Source organism: Saimiri boliviensis, chromosome X (assembly GCF_048565385.1).
Source record: "Saimiri boliviensis isolate mSaiBol1 chromosome X, mSaiBol1.pri, whole genome shotgun sequence".
NCBI classification, from domain to species: Eukaryota; Metazoa; Chordata; class Mammalia; order Primates; family Cebidae; genus Saimiri; species Saimiri boliviensis.
This window is the reverse complement of record NC_133470.1, coordinates 16,244,338-16,263,531: the sequence shown is the minus strand read 5'-3', so window position 1 is coordinate 16,263,531 and position 19,194 is coordinate 16,244,338. Positions and strand designations below refer to the sequence as shown.

The following is a 19,194-nucleotide window of genomic DNA, read 5'->3' as shown; positions in this document are numbered from 1 at the left end:
AACCCGGGAGGCAGAGGTTGCAGTGAGCTGAGATTGTGCCACTGCGCTCCAGCCTGGCCGACAGAGCAAGACTCCATATCAAAAAAAAAAAAAAGGCCAGGCACAATGGCTCATACGTGTAATCCCAGCATTTTGGGAGGTTGAGGCAGGTGGATCACTTGAGGTCAGGAGTTTGAAACCAGCCTGGCCAACATGGCGAGACCCCGTCTGTACTAAAAATATAAAAAATTAGCCAGATGTGGTGGTGTGTGCCCGTAATCCCAGCCACTCGGGAGACTGAGGCAAGAGAATCGCCTGAACTCAGGAGGTGGAGATTGCAGTGAGCCAAGATCATGCCACTTAACTCCAGCCTAGGTGACAGAGTGAGACTCTTGTATCAAAAAAAAAAAAAAAAAAAAAACAAAGCCAGGTGTGGTAGTGCATACCTGTAGTCCCAGCTACTTGGGAGGCTGAGGCAGGAGAATCACTAGAACCCAGGAGGCAGAGGTTACAGTGAGTTGAGATCGCAGTACTACACTCCAGCCCCAGCGACAGAGTGAGACCCTGCGTCAAAAAAAATGTTGAATGGGTGAATGAATGAAGGAATGACTACTGATCAACCATGGTATAGTGTTAGAAGAGAGCCACATAATGAGTGTGTGGGTGCTACATTGAATTTAAAGTTTGGTAGTAGAAAGGAAATGTATTGCATTTTCTTTATTTATATGTGTGTGAGTCAGTGCTTAAAAACAAAAGCATCCAAGCCAGACATATTCAGCATATACTGAAAAATATAAAAGCATGATTACTGGTGATACCGCTACCCAAAGATAATTGTTTAAGTAGGGTGTGGGGCCCAAAGCAGGAAATGTGGAAAAGTGGATGGGGCCCACATGGGCTAGGTCAGGGTCAGTGGTGGTAGAGGTCATCCTAGCTTGGGATCCCGGGTGTCTGCTAAACAGGGATTTGATAAAAACCCAGAGGGGAACAGATCTTGCTGACCGAGTGAATCCCTGCCGCCTCGGTGGTGTTGACTTGTGTATCAGTCACACAAGTCACACATTAGTGACTTAACATGATGAAAGTTTCTTTTCACTCATGCACTATTCCAGTGTGGGTGTATCCTGGCTGGGTAGTCTCTTCAGGTGATTTCTTGGTGGACTGTCTCCTTCCATCCTGAGGCTCTGCCCTCTCCTGGATCCTTAGATCTCCTTTCAGCCAGATGATAGGAAAAGAGCGTGCTTACTTGCTGGAGAGGTTTTGTGTCTGCATTTGAAACAGCTTTGCTGAGATGTAATTCACATACCATACAATTAACCCATTTTGGCCTGACGCAGTGGCTCACATGGGTAATCCCGGCACTTTGGGAGGCCAAGGCAGGCAGCTTGCTTGAGCTCAGGAGTTTGAGATTAGTCTGAGCAACATGGCAAAACCCCGTCTCTACAAAAGATACAAAAATTAGCCAGGTATGGTGCTGCATGCCTGTAATCCCAGCTACTTGGGATAGCTTAAGTCCTGGAGGCTGAGGTTGCAGTGAGATTGCGCCACTGCACTCCAGCCTGATGACAGAGCCAGACCCTGTCTGAAAAAAGACCCCAAGAACAACCCATTTAGAGTGTACAAGTCGGTTGGTTTTTAGCATAGAGGTATACAACCATCACTACAATCAATTTTAAAATATTTTCATTACCCTCCCCCTGCCACCAAAAGCCCATACCCATTACAAGTTACCCCCACTTCCTGGTTTCCCTCAGTCTTTCTCCCCATTCCTAAGCAATCACTGATCCATTTTGGCAACCTGTTAATAGTTACCTTCTCTTCTCCCACCTCACTCTCTAGCCTGAGGAAACCGCTAGTCTCTTTTCTGTCTCTATGGCTTTGCCTATTCTGGCCATTTCGTATAAAAGGAATCATACAATATATGGTTTTTTGTGTGTCTGGCTTCCTTTACTTAGCATAATATCTTCAAGATTCGTCCATGTGGTAGCATGTGTCAGGACTTCATTCCTTCTTATGGTTGAATAATATTCCATTGTACAGATAGGCCTTATTTTATTAATTGTGGCCAGCTCGTCAGTTGATGGGCATTTGAGTTGTTTCCACTTTTTACTATACCAGAGAGGGTTATAGGAGCCTGCTCAGGAAGTGATGTTCATTACTTCTTTGCATGTTTCATTGGCCACAAGTCAGTCTTGTGTCTTAATCTCACTACAAGGGAAGTTGGGAAATGTGGTCTGGCTTAGTGCCCAGGAAAAAAAAAAAAAAAAAAAGAAATGGGGCTTGGTGATGCTGCTGCAGTTTGCTAACAAGGAGTAGATTTTAACTGGATCTGTCAGCGTGGGGATTCCTGGCGACATGTCATTGAGTAGGACAGAGAGTTTAGGCAAGGCCTCTCTTCAGCTCTTCAGCTCCTGCTGCCTTTGTGTGAATGGGAAAGCCAGCTTGAGAAATGCCCAGCTCCATCAGAGGGCCTGCCAGGCCACTGGAGAGCCTAGCCTTCACAGGTGGTGCTTTGCCATCCCAGGAGACGGGAAGGTTGGCATGATGGGACCTAGAGTGAGTGACTTAATGGTGGTTGTACCCTGATACATAACTGGGTCTTATTTGTAGAGTAGAAAAACAACCATTCGGGTGTGTGCATTTCTTTGGTGCTGAACGTTGTTCGCACTAAGAGACCGGTTGCCTCTAGTTGTTCCCTTCCATCTATGTAAATACAAGGCATCTGGCCAGAGCAGGGCGCCTGCTTTCTTGTGGCAGGTGTCTATCTGTCAGCGTCCAGTCAGGAAACAAAACTACTCTAAGTATTTAAAGTAGAGGAAACTGATTATAAGAAATCGGTTACACAGGTGATAGAAGAGCTGACAAACCAGACAGGAAACGGTGAGGCAGTCCTGAATTTAGCATCAGCAGGAAGCTGCTGTCACTCCTTGGCTGGAGGGACCCAGGGAAGAGGTGATATTACCAGGGCCCAGGTGCCAGGATCCCCTGGAACAGTTGTGTGCCAGCCTGGTGGGAGCTGGGTCTAACAAAGAGATGCGGCTGTTGCTGGAGTGATCATGCACACCAAGAAAAATAGGGAGAAACTGCACTGCCTTCTTCCTCCTTCTCATCCTCCAGGGCCCCACCCGCTGCCTCCAGTGCCTCCCACCAGTCGCTGTCAGCTGAACACAGCAGCCTAAAGGAGTCAGCTGCCCTGTTTCACACAGCAGGGCCACAGAAAGACCAAGAATGCATTTTAAGGCAGACACCAGTGATTGCCCAGTAGGACACTATCAGAATTACTGCCCAGTTTCTAGTATTTTTTAAGTGGACTTTATTAAGGTATAACTTACATACAATAGGCCAGACACAGTGGCTCATGCCTGTAATCCCAGTACTTCAGGAAGCCAAGGTGGGAGGATCACTTGAGGCCAGGAGTTCGAGGCTAGCCTGGGTAACACAGCGAGACCTTGTCTATAAAAAAAATTAAGCCGGGCATAGTGGCTCACGCCTGTAATCCCAGCACTTTGGGAGGCCGAGGCGGGTGGATCACGAGGTCAAGAGATCGAGACCATCCCGCTCAACATGGTGAAACCCCGTCTCTACTAAAAATACAAAAAATTAGCTGGGCATGGTGGTGCGTGCCTGTAGTCCCACCTACTTGGGAGGCTGAGGCAGGAGAATTGCCTGAACCCAGGAGGCGGAGGTTGCGGTGAGTCGAGATCGCACCATTGCACTCCAGCCTGGGTAACAAGAGCGAAACTCCGTCTCAAAAAAAAAAAAAAAAAAAATTAAAAGAAAAAAAAAATTAGCTTGCTGTGGTGGTGTATGCCCGTAGTTTCAGCTACTTGGGAGGCTGAGATAGGAGGATTGCTTGAGCGTGGAGTTCAAGGCTGTAGTGAGCTGTGATCATGCCATAGTACTCCAGCCTGCATGACAGGGTAAGATCCTATCTCAAAAAACTACTATATGATAAATTTAAATTTTAAGTGCACAATTTGATGAGTTTGGTCAAATAAACACACCCATGAAACTACTACCACAATCAAGATACAGAATATCATATCCCTGTGTTAGGCTGTTATTGCTATAAAGAAATACCAGAGACTAGGTGATGTATAAGGAAAAGACATTTAATTGGCTCACAGTTCTGCAGACTGCACAAGCCTGACACTGGTGTTGGCTCAGCTTCTGGGAAGGCCTTGGGTAGGTTTTATCCATGGGGGAAGGTGAAGAACGAACAGGCAGCTCAGATGCTGAGAGAAGGAGCAAGAGGGAGAGTGAGGGCAGGTGTCACACACTTTATTTTTATTTTTATTTTTTTGAGGCAGAGTCTCCTCTGTCGTCCAGGCTGGAGTGCAGTGGCGCAATCTCGGCTAACTGCAACCTTCACCTTTTGGGTTTGAGCAATTCTCCTGCCTCAGCCTCCTGCCTAGCACCTGTCACCACACCCAGCTATTTTTTTGTATCTTTATAGAGACAGATTTTACCTTGTTGGTCAGGCTGGTCTCAAACTCCTGACCTCAAGTGATCTGCCCACCTCAGCCTCCCAGAGTGCTGGGATTACAGGTGTGAGCCACCACACCTGGCCTCAGTGTGATTTTTGTATTTGTTTGGGTTTTTATTGTCACTACAGGAGTGAAGACCTTTCACATTCTTCTACATCTTAATTGGAAGCAGAAGTCTCTTGTAAGGTTTTTAACTGGTGACCCAATACAAAGTGCACTGTAGAAAGGACACTGGTCTAATGAGACCTTTTGTGTGTTAAAGCTCAGGGCTGGCTTAGGAGAAGGATTTATTGGGATTCTATCTGTCTCTTGTCCTATGAATTTCCCCTGATTGATAGACACACAGCCAGGCAGACGGGATGCTTGGTGGCAAGTCAGTGCTCTGGTGGACCATAGGTCATGGCAATGCTTTGAGGTAAGCAAAGTCAGACACTTCAGATGAAGCACTGGGGCACAGAAGGGCTAAATGCCCTGCTCAAAATTCAGATGGCTAGTAAATGGTGTGAAAATAACCAGAATCTAGCCCCATATGATTCCCAATTCAGTGTTCTGTTTTTATTTTGTGCATTTGATTGCATAAGTAATAGATGAAGCCAGGTGTGTTGGCTCATGCCTGCAGTCTCAGGACTTTGGGAGGCTGAGGCAAGAGGATCACTTCAGCCTACGAGTTCAAGACAAGCCTGGGCCACATAGCAAGACCCTGTCTCTACCCACCCCCATCGACCGAAAAAAAAAAAAAATCTGAGTGTGGTGGTGCATGCCTGTATTCCCAGCACTCTGAAACAGGAGTTTCACTTGAGCCTGGGAGCTTGAGGCTGCAGTGAGCCGTGATCACACCACTGCATTCCAGCCTGGGCAACAGAGCAAGACCCTATCTCAAAAAGCAAAAACAAAAAAAAAGATGAATATATTTGTATATTACTGTGAAAAACTGAAAAACAATCCATCTAAAGCAGTTATCCTTCTGAACTCTAATCTCGTATCCCATCCATATTTCAGAAGTAACCACTTTTGTCAGTTTGGTGTATATTCTTGGAGACAATTTTCTATGCACTTACATATTGTGAAAACGTCATACTGCAGAGTTTTTAAGCTATAGGACCACACGGGAGGTATTCTGTTGCATTTTTTCACTTAGTAATCAATGCTTAGAGATCTTTCCATGCCACTACACTAACCCTGCTCAGTTGGTCATTCATTTAATGACACTTACTGATCACCTTCTTTGAGCCAGATCCAGTTCTAAGCACTGGGGCACAGTAGTTAACAAACCAGACACAAAAATCTCCACCCTCTTGGAGCTTGGCATTCTAAAATGAGGAGATAGAATTATTTAAAAAAAAAAAAAAAACAACCTGGCCAGGTGCGGTGGCTCACGCCTGTAATCCCAGCACTTTGGGAGGCCGAGGTGGTTGGATCACGAGGTCAAGAGATCGAGACCATCCTGGCCAACATGGTGAAACCCCATCTCTACTAAAAAATACAAAAATTAGCTGGGTGTCATGGTGCGTGCCTGTAGTCCCAGCTACTCAGGAGTCTGAGGCAGGAGAATTGCTTGAACCCAGGAGGGAGAGTTTGCAGTGAGCCAAGATCGTGCCACTGCACTTGGGCCTGGTGACAAAGCGAGATTCTATCTCAACAAAAAAAAGAAAAGAAAAGAAAAAAAAAAAAAAACTAAATATATTAAAACAGTTTAGGATGATGGGGGGCCAGTAAGTAGGGTGGGAAGATTGCAATTTTAAGTTGAGTGCTGAGAGAAGACCACACCTACTAGAAAGTGACTAGAAAAGATCAGAAAGAGGCAAGGGAACATACCATGTGATATGTGGGGGAAGGATGTTAGAGGAACCAAACATGACTGCAAAGTTTTTGGCCTGAATAGGAGGAAGAATGGATTGGCCATTTAACAAGAAGGGGAAGACTGTAGAACCGGCTTGATGGGACAATCAAGAGTTTGACTTGGGGCTGGGCGTGGTGGTGCATGCCTGTAATCCCAGCACTTTAGGAGGCCAAGGTGGGCAGATCACTTGAGGCCAGGAGTTCAAGACCACACTGGTCATCATGGCTAAACCCTATCTCTACTAAAAATGCAAAAATTAGCTGAGCATGGTGGTGCATGCCTGTAATCCCAGCTACTTGGGAGGCTGAGGCATGAGAATCGCTTCAATCTGTGAGTTAGAGGTTGCAGTGAGCTGAGAATGCACTGCTGCACTCCAGCCTGGGCGACAGAGTGAGACTGTCTCAGGGAAAAAAAAAGTTTGATTTGGGACACGTTAAGTTTGAGGTATTAACATGCAAACAAGATGCTGAGAAGGCAGTTGGATATGTGAGTGTGGAGTTTAAGGGAGAAGCCTGGGCTGGAGATAGAAATTTGGAATTCATCAGAATATGGATGGTTTGAAAAGTTATGGCAATGGATGATATCAAGGGATCAACGGTAGTTACCAAGAAAGATGAAATGCCCAAGGGTGGTACCAAGTGACACTCCAGTGTGAAAAAATCAGAGAGATGGACTAAAGTAGGAGAAAATCAGGCAAATGTGGTGTCCAGCAAATCAAATGACAAAAGTAGTCTAGGGAGGAAGGAGTGCATGGTTGTGAAATGCACATGTATGTGAAATAGGACAAGGAGTGAGAACGGAGCGGTGGATTTAGCAATGGTGCCAACCCACTGACTCAGAAAGTCCAGCATGAGAAGCACTGATGTCTGGGTCTCATCTCCAGAGATTCAGATTTAAGCTCCCGATTGATTCTATTTTTGTTTTGTTTTGTTTTTTGAGACAGAGTCTCACTCTGTCACCCAGGCTGGAGTGCAATGGCACTATCTTGGCTCACTGCAACCTTCACATCCTAGGTTCAAGTGATTTTCCTGCCTCAGCCTCCTGAGTAGCTGGGACTTTAGGCACCTGTCACCACGCTCAACTAATTTTTGAATTTTTTTTTTTAGTGGAGATGGGGTTTCACCATGTTGGCCAGGCTGGTCTCGAACTCCTGACCTCAGGTGATCTGCCCGCCTTGGCCTCCCAGAGTGCTGGGATTATTGGCGTGAGCTGCCATGCCCAGCCTCCCAGGTAATTCTGATATGTAGCCGAGGTTCAGACCCACTGTCAAAGTTTCCTTCTCTTAATTGTGAAATGGCCTTAATTGCCAGAAACAGATGTTGCTGACTGATTCAACACAGGAGTTTTTATCTGTAGGCTTGTTCTTGAATACCTTGGGATCTGAAAATGATAAGCAGATCCAAAAGCTGATTATTAACCACTAAAGGGATTAGCTATTTAACATCTGTCTTAAAATGACTTTTAAGCTGAAAATCTCTTTGCTTTTAATTTTTTCAAATGTTTGATTTTTGTTTTGTTTATACTCAAAAGACCTTTTGTTTTGAGTAACAAGGGTAAATTTCAAGTTAATGAGAAAATTCAAGAAAAATCTTGATGTAACTGGTCCAAAAAACTAAAATCCAAACAAACCTGAACTCCTATCAATAATTAAGCATTAGCTTGGGCAACATGGTGAAAACCCATCTCTACAAAAAATACGTGAATTAGCCGAGCGTGGTAGTACGTGCCTGTAGTCACAGCTACTTGGGAAGCTGGGGTGGGTGAGGTGGACCTGGGAGGTCAAGGCCGTAGTGAGCTGTAATCGTACCACTGAACTCCAGCCTGGGCAACAAAGCCCTGTCTCAAAAAAAAAAAAAAAGAAAAAAAAAGAAAAGGCATTGCGTTTCAGTGAGTTTATTGAGTTTATGGTACATTCTTTTCAGAATCATGAATATTTTACACCTCCAAAGTTGGCTAATTACAGATGTAGAAATGTGCCTCATTAAAGTTTCAATCTTTTTCGTATTCTTGCCACAGACATTAGAACTTATGTAAATGCTCTAGTAAATTTGAGTTGGTGTCTGTTGGCTCTTAAAAATTAAAGAATATTATATGATGGCTGTGCAACAAGAGATCTGGTTTGCAGGTTAGTTCAGTTGGATTCCATATGACAAAAAGAGGAAAGATCAAATATGTTAGAACAGGATCAAGGTAGAAAATGGGAAAAGGCCGAGTCCAAATGCCGGCTTAATTATTACAGGTTTCCAGAAGGTCGCCAAGTGTCTAGATTAGCCCTTTCAAACCAGGTTGGGTTCCACAAGAGAATTAAGCCCTAATGCCCGCTGGCATCCATTGTATGAAATGATTGAATTTCTCTTCTGCATCCAGTGAGGCTGGCTACATACCATCCTTGAGAGCACTGAAAACATAGTCACTCACATAATCAAATAATTTTTTCCAGGGATTAATCCTGTCATGGAACCCCAGTTGAGAAAGACTGGCTGTTTTAGGTACTAATTTGACATCTTGGATGTTGCAGTAGTTTTTGAGGTGCATGTCCTCTGGAAAGAAAACACACAAGGAGCCTGTTTTGGCCAGACATGGCGGCTCACACCTATAATCCCAGCACTTTGGGAGGCAGGCGGATCACCTGAGGTTGCGAGTTTGAGACCAGCCTAGCCAACATGGTGAAACCCTGTTTCTCAAAACAAACAAGAAATTCAAAAATTAGCCAAGTGTGGTGGCATGCATCTGCAATCCCAGCTACTTGGGAGGCTGAGGTGGGAGAATCACTTGAACCTGGGAGGCAGAGATTGCAGTGAGCCAAGATCATGCCACTGCACTCCAGGCTGGGTAACAGAGCAAGACTCCATCTCCAAAAATAAAAACAGCCTATTGTAAAATCACCAAAAAATTAAAAATTATTTATTAGAATAGTTATTAATAATATATACCTAGGGCCACCTTGTATAAATCTCAGCAGTGATTTTCTGAACATTTTAATATGTATCCTTACAGACTTTTGTCTATGTGCATAAACATATGTGAATACTGTTTATTTCAAAGAATGTAGTCATGCTTTTCACTTAGTTCATCAGGTTTTTTCCATGAAATGTTACTATTATGGATGTTCCTCTGTGTAATTACATGTGGATCTGCCCCTTTATAATGATTACATTATTCTGTAGTCTGGTTGTTGCAAATATATTTTGCTGTTCTTCCGTTAATGGACATCTGAGTCATCTCTAGTTCCTTAACTATTACAGGCAGTGCCATAAGAAACATCTTTGTTCAAAAAATTCTTGAAAAAAGATGTACATATTATAGATTCTAGAAGTGGAATCATTGGGTCAGGATGGATACCTTTTATGTTTTTGTTTTTATTATGTAAAATCACAAATATATTTAAAAGTAGGGACTAGTATAATTGTCTTAGGCAAGGTTCTCCAGAGGAACAAACCAATAGGATGTATAGAGATCTAGAGGAAGAGATGGATTATGAGAATTGGCTCAGGTGATTCTGGAGGCTGGAAGGTGCCATGCAAGCTGGAGAACCAGGAATGCTTGTGGTATGATTTGGTCTGAGTCCAAAGGCCTGAGAACCAGGGATGCTGCTGGGGTAAGTTCCGAAGTCTGAAGGCCCAAGAGCCAGAAATGCTGATGTCCAAGGCCAGGAGATGATGAATTTCTCAGTTCAAAAAAAGAAAGAAAGTGCACTCTTCCTTGACCTTTATTTCTGTTCTCTTGGTACCCTCAGTGGATTGTATGATGCCACCTACATTGGTGAGGGTGGTGAGGGTGGTCTTCTTTACTCAGACTGTTGACTCACATGCTAATCTCATCCAGAAACCCCCTCACAGACACAACCAGAAATAATGTTTTACTAGCTGTCTGGCCTACCTTAGCCCAGTCAAGCTAAAACATTAAATAAATCATCACAATAAGAAACCCCATCTACCCCTTATCCACTTCGATAATTATCATTGTGTGGCCAATTTTGTTTCCCCTTTACCCCTACCCACTTCTTTATGCCTCACTGCTGGACTTATTATAAAGCAAAGACATACCATTTTATCCCCAGATATTTCAGTGTGTATCTTTAAAAGTTAAGGACACTTATAAAACATAGTCATGATTGCATTATAATACCTAAAAATGAACAGTTTTCAGGTTTTACATTAGACCAAAAAATTAACGATTTCTCAGTGTCAGGACTCAAATTTTCCCAATTGTCTCTCTCTCTCTCTCGCTCTTTTTTTTTTTTTTTTTTTTTTTGTGACGGGGTCTCACTCTGTTGCCCAGGCTGGAGTGCAGAGTGGCACGATCTCAGTTCACTGCAACCTCCGCCTCCTGGGCTCAAGTGATTCTCCTGCCTCAGCCTCCCTAGTATGTGGGACCATAGGTGTGTGACATCATGCCTGGCTAATTTTTCTATTTTTGTAGAGACAGGATTTTACCATGTTGGCCAGGCTGGTCTGGAACTCCTGACCTCAAGTGATCTACCCGCCTTGGCCTCCGAAAGTGCTGAGATTACAGGTGTGAGCCACTGCACCCAGCCTCATATGTTTTTTGGTGGGTTTGTTTGAATTACAATCCAGACAAAGTCTGTACATTGCATTTAGTTGACATGACTCTTAAGTCTTATTATATAGGTTTCCCCTTTGCTTATTTTTTCATTTCCTTATGATTTACTTGTTGAGATAGGATCAAGTAGGGACTGAGTATAATTGTCTAAGATTTACTGGTATGGATCTTAAGAAGTGACTACATTGGAAAATGAAAAATATTATTTAGAATTATTTTTTCTGCTAAAGTACAGCATCCTTGCACCTAGTCTTTTAGCAGAATGAATGCATATACATTCTGCTTTCTTTTTTTTTTTAAACAGGGTTTCACTCTGTTGCCCAGACTGGAGTGCAGTGGCACCATCTTGGCTCACTGCAACCTCTACCTCCTAGGCTCAAGCAAGTCTCCTGCCTCAGCCTCCCAAGTAGCTGGGATTACAGGCACACACCACTACCACCTGGCTAATTTTATATTTTTAGTAGAGATGGGGTTTCACCATGTTGGCCAGGCTGGTCTTGAACTCCTGACCTCAATGATCCAACCACCTTGGCCTCGCAAAGTGCTGGAATTACAGGTGTGAGCCACTGCACCCGGCCACTATTTCAGTGTTTTGATTCAGACATATGCGACCTTATAACATCTGTCTTTCAGGAGAAACAGCATGGGTGACCGTGAGAAGGCTCTGCAGATCATGCTTCAGGTTCTGCAGAGCTGTGATCACCCGGGCCCTGACATGTTCTGCCTATGTGGGAGGATCTACAAGGACATCTTCTTGGATTCAGACTGCAAAGATGACACCAGCCGAGACAGCGCCATTGAGTGGTAAACCCGCAGCCTGAGTTACCAGCACATGCATCTGTTTAGGAAACAGAATCGCATAGGCTAAGCATGTCTCTTCCCTATGTACATGTCTGTCTGCTGGCAGTGAGCAAATATTTGTAGTAAATGTGGTCTGGGAATTTCCAGATTCCCTTTTTTGAGAGAAAACTATGAGAAACAGGATTTCTACTGGTCACACTCTTCCCACAAGTACACTTGTTTATGGGCCAAGAAAGAGGCCCAGCATACTCCTTCCCAGCTCCTGCTTCCAGAACCTTGTCCACCACCACCAGGGCATCATCTTCCCAGTGATCTGTTCATTCATTTGATATTCATTCATTTATTTCACCATGTTCACTGATAGCTTACTGCGTGCCAGAAACTTTTCTAGGTAGTGGGGATACAGACACAAAAGACATGAATCTGCCCTTGGGGGCCTTACATTGCCGGTGAGGGAAGTCAAAGAAAGTGACACATGTAGGATGTCATGTGAGGGCTATGGGGAAAGGTCAAGCAGGGAAGGGGATAAAGGAGGGCTCAGAGGGGTAGTCTGCAATTTTAAATAGGGTGGTCAGTGAAGGTGTCTAAAGATACCAAAGTGGTAAGGGAGTGAGCTTCACAGGTAATTGGAGAAGGTGTTCTTGGCAGAGGGAACAGCAAGGGCAGAGACTCTGAGGATGAAGCATGCCAGGCACACTCTAGGATGGTGAGCAGTAAGCGAAGGGTGGGTGGAGAGCAACATGAAACAGGAAGGGGGCATGACCTTTTTGCTCTGAGTGAGAAGGCACATCAAATGGAGGGTTCTGAGCAGAGGAGTGACTAGATTGGACATGCATTTCAACGGGGGTACTCAATGTTAGGCAAAGAATATATTTTAGGGGGTGTATCAGCTATCACTTGCCGCATAACAAATAACTCCAAAACTTAGCAGCTTTGAACAGCAATGATTTATGATTTTTCATGATTCTGTGGCTTTGCCAGGCAGTTCTGCTGGTTTCACCTGGGCTCACTTCTAAAATTGAAGTCAGCTGTAGGGTCAGGAATGGCTAGAAGATCCAAATGACCCCATACACATTTGGCAGCTGGTGTTGGCTACTGATAGTGTGCCTCAGTTCTCCCGCATGTGGCTGTAATCCTGGTAGACCAGATTTCTTACGTGGTATGCAGAGCTCTCTAAGAGAGTGAGCAAGTGAGCTGCAAAGCCTTTGGAAGCTTAGGCTCAGGAACTCATACCTGGTTACTGTTGCCACATGCTATTGGTCAAAGCAAATCACATGGCTTGCCCAAATTCAAAAGGGTGGAGAAATATGCCTCACCTCCGGATAGGAGGAATAGCAGTTACATTGCAAAGGTGCATACATATTGCAATGGGAAGAATTTGTGGCCATAAACAGTCTATCACAGGGACAAGGACAGAAGCAGGGAATGATTAGGAGAATCTAGCAGTAATTCAGGGGAGACCTGGTGGTGGCTTGAGTCCAGGTGGTGGGGACAAAGATGTTGAGAAGTTGGATGCAGGGTATATTCTGAAGGTGGAACCCACAGGCTCACATCATTCATTTCCATCAGAAGAGCTCTTGGTGGTGAGGGTCTGCTTTCATTCAATTCTAACTGCTCCTTCTCTTTCTCTCTTCCTTTCATACACACAGGAGGCTCTGTCCTCCCCACCTTCTCTCCGTCCACACTTACTTCTCTGGCAATCCCAGCCACTCTCACACCTAGGGACCCTTAGCTGGAGCTCTCCAGCCCAACATCCTAAGTGATGGCCTTACATCTCCCCTCTTTGCCCACCTGTTCTACCTCAAGATGATGCTGGTATTTCAGACTCAACATTTTGAAGGCTGAAGTCATTTCTTCTTCTCCAGAAGGTATGGCTTCCAGTGTCTTGCTTTCTTCCTACTATTCTCTACACTCCTAGCTGTAAACTTTCAGTCAGTGTTCTATTCCTTTCACTTAATTACCTCCCCGTCCAGTCGGGTCCCATTTCCAGCTCTTCTGCGAGGTTTCTTTCACTGCTTGCCAACCCTTTCCCCAGTCAGTGCATTTTTTTTTTTTTTACTTTCTTGCCAAGAATGTTCTAACAGTACCCAAGTAGACTCCCTGCTTGCTGTCTGTTCAGTCTCTCGTTCACAGATTTACAGCTTACTCTTCCTAAAGCTCAGGAACCCACCATGGCTCCCTGCTCCCTATTATATAAAAATTCAGACTCTCAGATCACCATTCTACGTGTCCTGAACACTTTCTCCAGTCTGCTTCTAGCCCTGTTTCTCACTGTCTGGTGCATGTCCAACTAAACTTAAGTTCCTAAGGAGTTTCCCAAACTCCTGTCTCTGTTCCTGCTGTTTTCTATGCTGGGGGTTCTCTTTCCAAATCATTACTGTTTCATTTCTCTCTCTCTCTCTCTCTCTCTCTCTCTCTCTCTCTCTCTCTCTCTCTCTCTCTCAGACGGAGTCTCTCTCTGTCACCAGGCTGGAGTGCAGTGGTACAATCTCAGCTCCCTGCAACTTCCACGTCTCTGGTTCAAGCAATTCCCCTGCCTCAGCCTCCTGAGTAGCTGGGATTACGGGTGCATGCCACCACACCTGGCTATTTTTTTTGTATTTTTGGTAGAGGTAGGGTTTCACCATGTTGGCCAGACTGGTCTTGAACTCCTGACCTCAGGCAATCTGCCCACCTCGGCCTCCCAAAATGCTGGGATTACAGGCGTAAGCCACCACGCCCAGCCTTATTTCTCTTTATCTGTATGCCATATCTCAAGTCTCAAGGTGAAATGACCCTATATGTCTTCTGTGAGTTCCCCTAGACTTGGATTTGTGTGATTTTAAGATACTTACCACATTCTTGCTTCTATTGTCACTAATTATGTGTAGCTCTTATTCCCTTTCACCAGAGTGTAAGTTCTTGGAACATAATGACCTTATTTTCTTTTTTTAAATTCCCGGTACTTCCTAAAGCACTGTGTGGTTGAGAGGAGTCACTCAGGGTAATGAAGGGAAGTTAATGTTTGGTAAAGCCAAAACAGAAAGCTGTGTTCCCACTGTAGTGGTTGGGAATTCAACCCCCAGGTCAAAAAATCACTGCCTTCGGCTCCTTTAAATAAGTCCTAGGAGTTTTTCTCCACCAGCTTAGAAGGTAGTGGCAGTAGGTGCAGGAGCAAATGAAGCTTCCTCTTCTGCTCTGGGCCTGGTGGCTGCAGATAAGATCTATCTTGGGTATCATCTAACCCAGACCCTCCAGTGCAGACATGGAGGTATGGCTTGCGGAGGTAGGGGCTGGTCCACTGTCACAGGACTGGCTGGTGACGAATCTGGGACTACAGTCCTGCCTGGACTTCAGACCTTCTCTGTCCCTAAGTTGGGCCTGTTTGACTTCTGAGAAGCCACCCTCTCTGCCCTCTTCTCGGTATAACTTTTCATAGTAAAAGAAAATAAAACAGTCAAATCCAGAAGGATGTAGAATTTAAAATTCCCAAAACATACAGGGGAAAAAAAAAAAGGTTAAATTTTGTTAACTAAGGTAGGAAGGATTTTCTCAGTGTCCTCTGGTCTGTCTGAGGGTATTTGTATTATGCCTCAGAATTGATAAAGCCACATATATATTTTCTGAGATGGAATCTTGCTCTGTCACCCAGCTAGAGTGCAGGGGTGCAATCTCAGCTCACTGCAACGTCCGCCGCCCAGGTTCAAGCAATTCCCCTGCCTCAGCCTCCTGAGTAGTTGGGACTATAGATGCCTGGCATCACGCCCAACTAATTTTTTGTATTTTAGTAGAGACAGGGTTTCACCATGTTGGCCAGGATGGTCTTGATCTCCTGACCTCATGATTCGCCCACTTCGGCCTCCCAAAGTGCTGGGATTACAGGCATGAGCCACCGTGCCTGGCCGATAAAGCCATATTTTAACTGACTTCAGTGGTAACTTCTCCTTTCAAGAATTAATATTTTGTGGTTGTTGAATTCTCTTGCCGTCACATGAGTGACAAAATTACTACTAGCAAGTCTTTGGTATAAACTGTGCCACTTAAAGACATTTGTGTCATTACTTCATTAATTTCTTTTTTCCTGACTATAATTTTCATACTTGTTCATAGAACAGAAATAAACCTTTTATGTAGAAAAGAATAAAGAGAGTGAAAATGGCACTGTTCATCTTTTAGCATAAAAATAGGATTCCCAATTTTGTATCCTGTTTCTTATCCGGATATAATAGACCCCTGTCACTGGCCTCACTTTGTGCCATTGCTTCTGTAGTTATTTGGGATCCAGGATTTTGGCAATACTGCTTCATGCATGAAAAAACAACTCCATATTGTTCAAAGCAAACAAACAACTCGCAGAGAAATGGCCTACCATTGATGCCATTTCAATGTAATAAAAAATACTCAATGCGTAATTGGAATCCAACTTTAGAAACAAGGTTTAGGTGGGCACAGTGGCTCATGCCTGTAATCCCAGCTACTCGGGAGGCCGAGGTGGGAGGATCACTTGAGCCCAGGGGTTCAAGGCTATAGCTATGATCATGCCACTGCATCCCAGCCTGGGTGACAGAGTGAGACCCTGTCTCTAAAAAAATGAAAAAAAAAAAATTAATTGGACATAATGGCACATACCTGTAGTCCTAGTTGCTTGGAAGGCTGAAGTGGAAGGATCGCTTAGGTCCAGGAGTTCAAGACTGCAGTAAGCTATGATTATTATACCAGTGCACTTCAGACATCAAATCATGGTTATCTTTTGGGAGTAGGATTAGAATTGATTTTAAATTTTGTGTATGTCATGACGATTTCCCTATTTTAAATAATCATTGAGGCTTTTATAATAAACATCTTATGAACAAAAACAATTAAAACTCCCTAGTGTAAGTTACTGTGTTGCTATTATAACTCTTTTTTTGAGACAGAGTCTTGTTTTGTCTCCCATGCTGGAGTGCAGTGGCACGATCTTGACTCACTGCAGCTTCTTTCTCCCGGGTTCAAGAGATTCTCCTGCCTCTGCCTCCTGAATAGCTAGGATTACAGGCAGACACCACCACACCCAGCTAATTTTTGTACTTTTTTTTTTTTTATGAAGATGGGGTTTCACCATATTCACCAGGCTGGTCTTGAACTCCTGGCCTCAAGTGATCCATCTGCCTCGGCTTCCCAAAGTGCTGGGATTACAGGCATGAGCCACCATGGCTGGCCTATTATGACATTTTTAAAGTACTAGAGAGCTGCATGTGGCTGTTTGTAAAGGTGGTGGGAGGTAAGGGGAATGGGCAACAACAAATTAAAGAAATGAAACTTTTCATTAGAATGTTGGTTTATATCATTATTTACACATTTTTTGTTGTAATAAGACTTTGGTGGTTCTCTGATTATAGGTATCGCAAAGGGTTTGAACTCCAGTCATCTCTCTATTCGGGAATTAACCTTGCAGTTTTGCTGATAGTTGCTGGACAACAATTTGAAACTTCCTTGGAACTAAGGAAAATAGGTAAAGCTGTTTATTATTGCAGATGTTATTCAAGTTTGGCATTAAAAATTATGTTCAAATAACTACCATTATATCATTATATTTCTATTCTTTTTTTTTTTTTTGAGACAGAGTCTCGCTCTGTTGCTCAGGCTGGAGTGTAGTGGCGTGGTCTTGGCTCACTGCAACCTCCACCTCCCAGGTTCAAGCAATTCTCCTGCCTCAGCCTCCTGAGTAGTTAGGATTACAGGTGCCCATCACCACACCCAGCTCTGTGTGTGTGTGTGTGTGTGTGTGTGTGTGTGTGTGTATTTTTAGTAGAGATGGGGTTTCACCATGTTGGCCAGGCTGGTCTCAAACTCTTGACCTCAAGTGATCCACCTGCCTCAGCCTCCCAAAGTGCTGGGATTGCAGGCGTGAGCCACCATGCCTGACCTACTAGCATTATATTTCAAAAGGAGCAATCAGTTACTTTTCCAATAGCACGCCTGAGACAGCAGCCAAAACAAAATGCCTGCTTATCCTCAATATGACAAACTAAGAAAGATTTTTCTGACTATCTAAAATATAAATTCTTAAGGTGTCCGGCTGAACAGTTTGTTGGGAAGAAAAGGGAGCTTGGAGAAAATGAGCAATTACTGGGATGTGGGTCAGTTCTTCACCGTCAGCATGCTGGCCAGTGATGTCGGGAAAGCTGTCCAGGCAGCAGAGAGGTTGTTCAAACTGAAACCTCCAGTCTGGTGAGTTGTGTCTGTGTGTTGCCATCATCATCTCAATATATGACCTTGTTCTTAAATGTCTTTCCCAGGGAAAAAACGTGGAAATGCAAAAACAGTAATAATCACTATGTTTCGCCTTCTGACTTTTCATTAAATCAAAGTTAGCACAGACCCGACTGCTCTGAGAATTCCCTTTTATGTGAAGGGGGAGGGAAAGACAGATCCACATGGAATATATCCCTGCCTGCTCCAAACTCGAGATTAGACCTCATATCCTGTTAATTTCTTCAGGTTGTCTAGATCCTCAAGAGAAAAACACTCTTGCTTACTAGTATGTATTATGCATTTTGTGAGAAAGCATATAATAAGTTGAAAAAAGGACACCAAGAAAATGTTTATCACAAATGAAAACTGGAACTAAAATAACAATAATAAGGTATGGTAAGTAAAACAGTGGCACAGCAACAGCCTTATATGGCCATTTAAATGTGCAGGAAAGAATACTTGGAGATGTGAAAGTATGTTTGTGGTTTGTTGTAGAATAAGAACAGCCAGTTCCTGGGTAGGTTTTACTGTATCAGTGGTTCTCAAATTTTATTGTGTGTCAGAATCAACCTATGTTGGTTAAAACACAGGCTGGGCGTAGTGGCTTATACCTGTAATCCCAGCACTCTGGGAGGCTGAGGTGAGAGGACTGCTTGAGCCCAGTAGCTTGAGACCAGTCTGGGTAACAGAGTGAGACCCTGTCTCTACAACAGTAACAACAACAACAAAAATAGCCAGGCATCGTGGTGCACCCCTGTGGTTCCAGCTACTCGGGAAGAGGTGGGAGGATTGCTTGAGCCCAGGAGGTCAAGTCTGCAGAGCGCTGTGATCGCACCACTGCAATCCAGCCTGGGTGAAAGAGTGAGACCCTGTCTCAAAAATAAATAGGTGAAATAAAGAAATAAAACACAGATTGCTGGGCTCACTCTCAGTATTTCTGGTTCAGTAGGTCTGGGGTGGAGCCTGAGAATTTGCACTTAGAAATTACAAGCTGCTGCTGCTGCTCTGTTGACCACACTTTGAGAACCACTGTTCTATCTGATTCTTGTTTTAATTAAAAGTATATATTTGGTGTGTGACTCGTAGGGAAAGGCCTGGGAGGGCTGGGTAGTATGGGATTTCCCTGTAGACATGAAGCTCTGTTAGAACTGTGGTTATCTTACTGATTGCTGTAGTCTCATAATAAATAGATATTTGTATAATCAATAAATGTTGAATTATTTTCTTCAGAATATTGACAGTAGTTACCTCAGGGAGATAGCCTTATAAGGAGTTGTTTTTTTTTTGAGACACAGTCTCGCTCTGTCACCA

At 43.9% G+C, this 19,194-nt stretch overlaps 1 protein-coding gene across 1 annotated transcript in view; it reads left to right on the top strand.

The window, feature by feature from the left end:
- Positions 1–19,194, top strand: part of MAP3K15 (mitogen-activated protein kinase kinase kinase 15) — a 156,313-nt gene that overhangs the window by 71,424 nt on the left and 65,695 nt on the right. Inside the window, exons 7-9 of the mRNA XM_003924113.4 lie at positions 11,503–11,673; positions 17,028–17,140; positions 17,700–17,859. Of these exons, the coding sequence (XP_003924162.1) occupies positions 11,503–11,673; positions 17,028–17,140; positions 17,700–17,859 (444 nt within the window). The remainder of the gene's footprint in view (positions 1–11,502; positions 11,674–17,027; positions 17,141–17,699; positions 17,860–19,194) is intronic.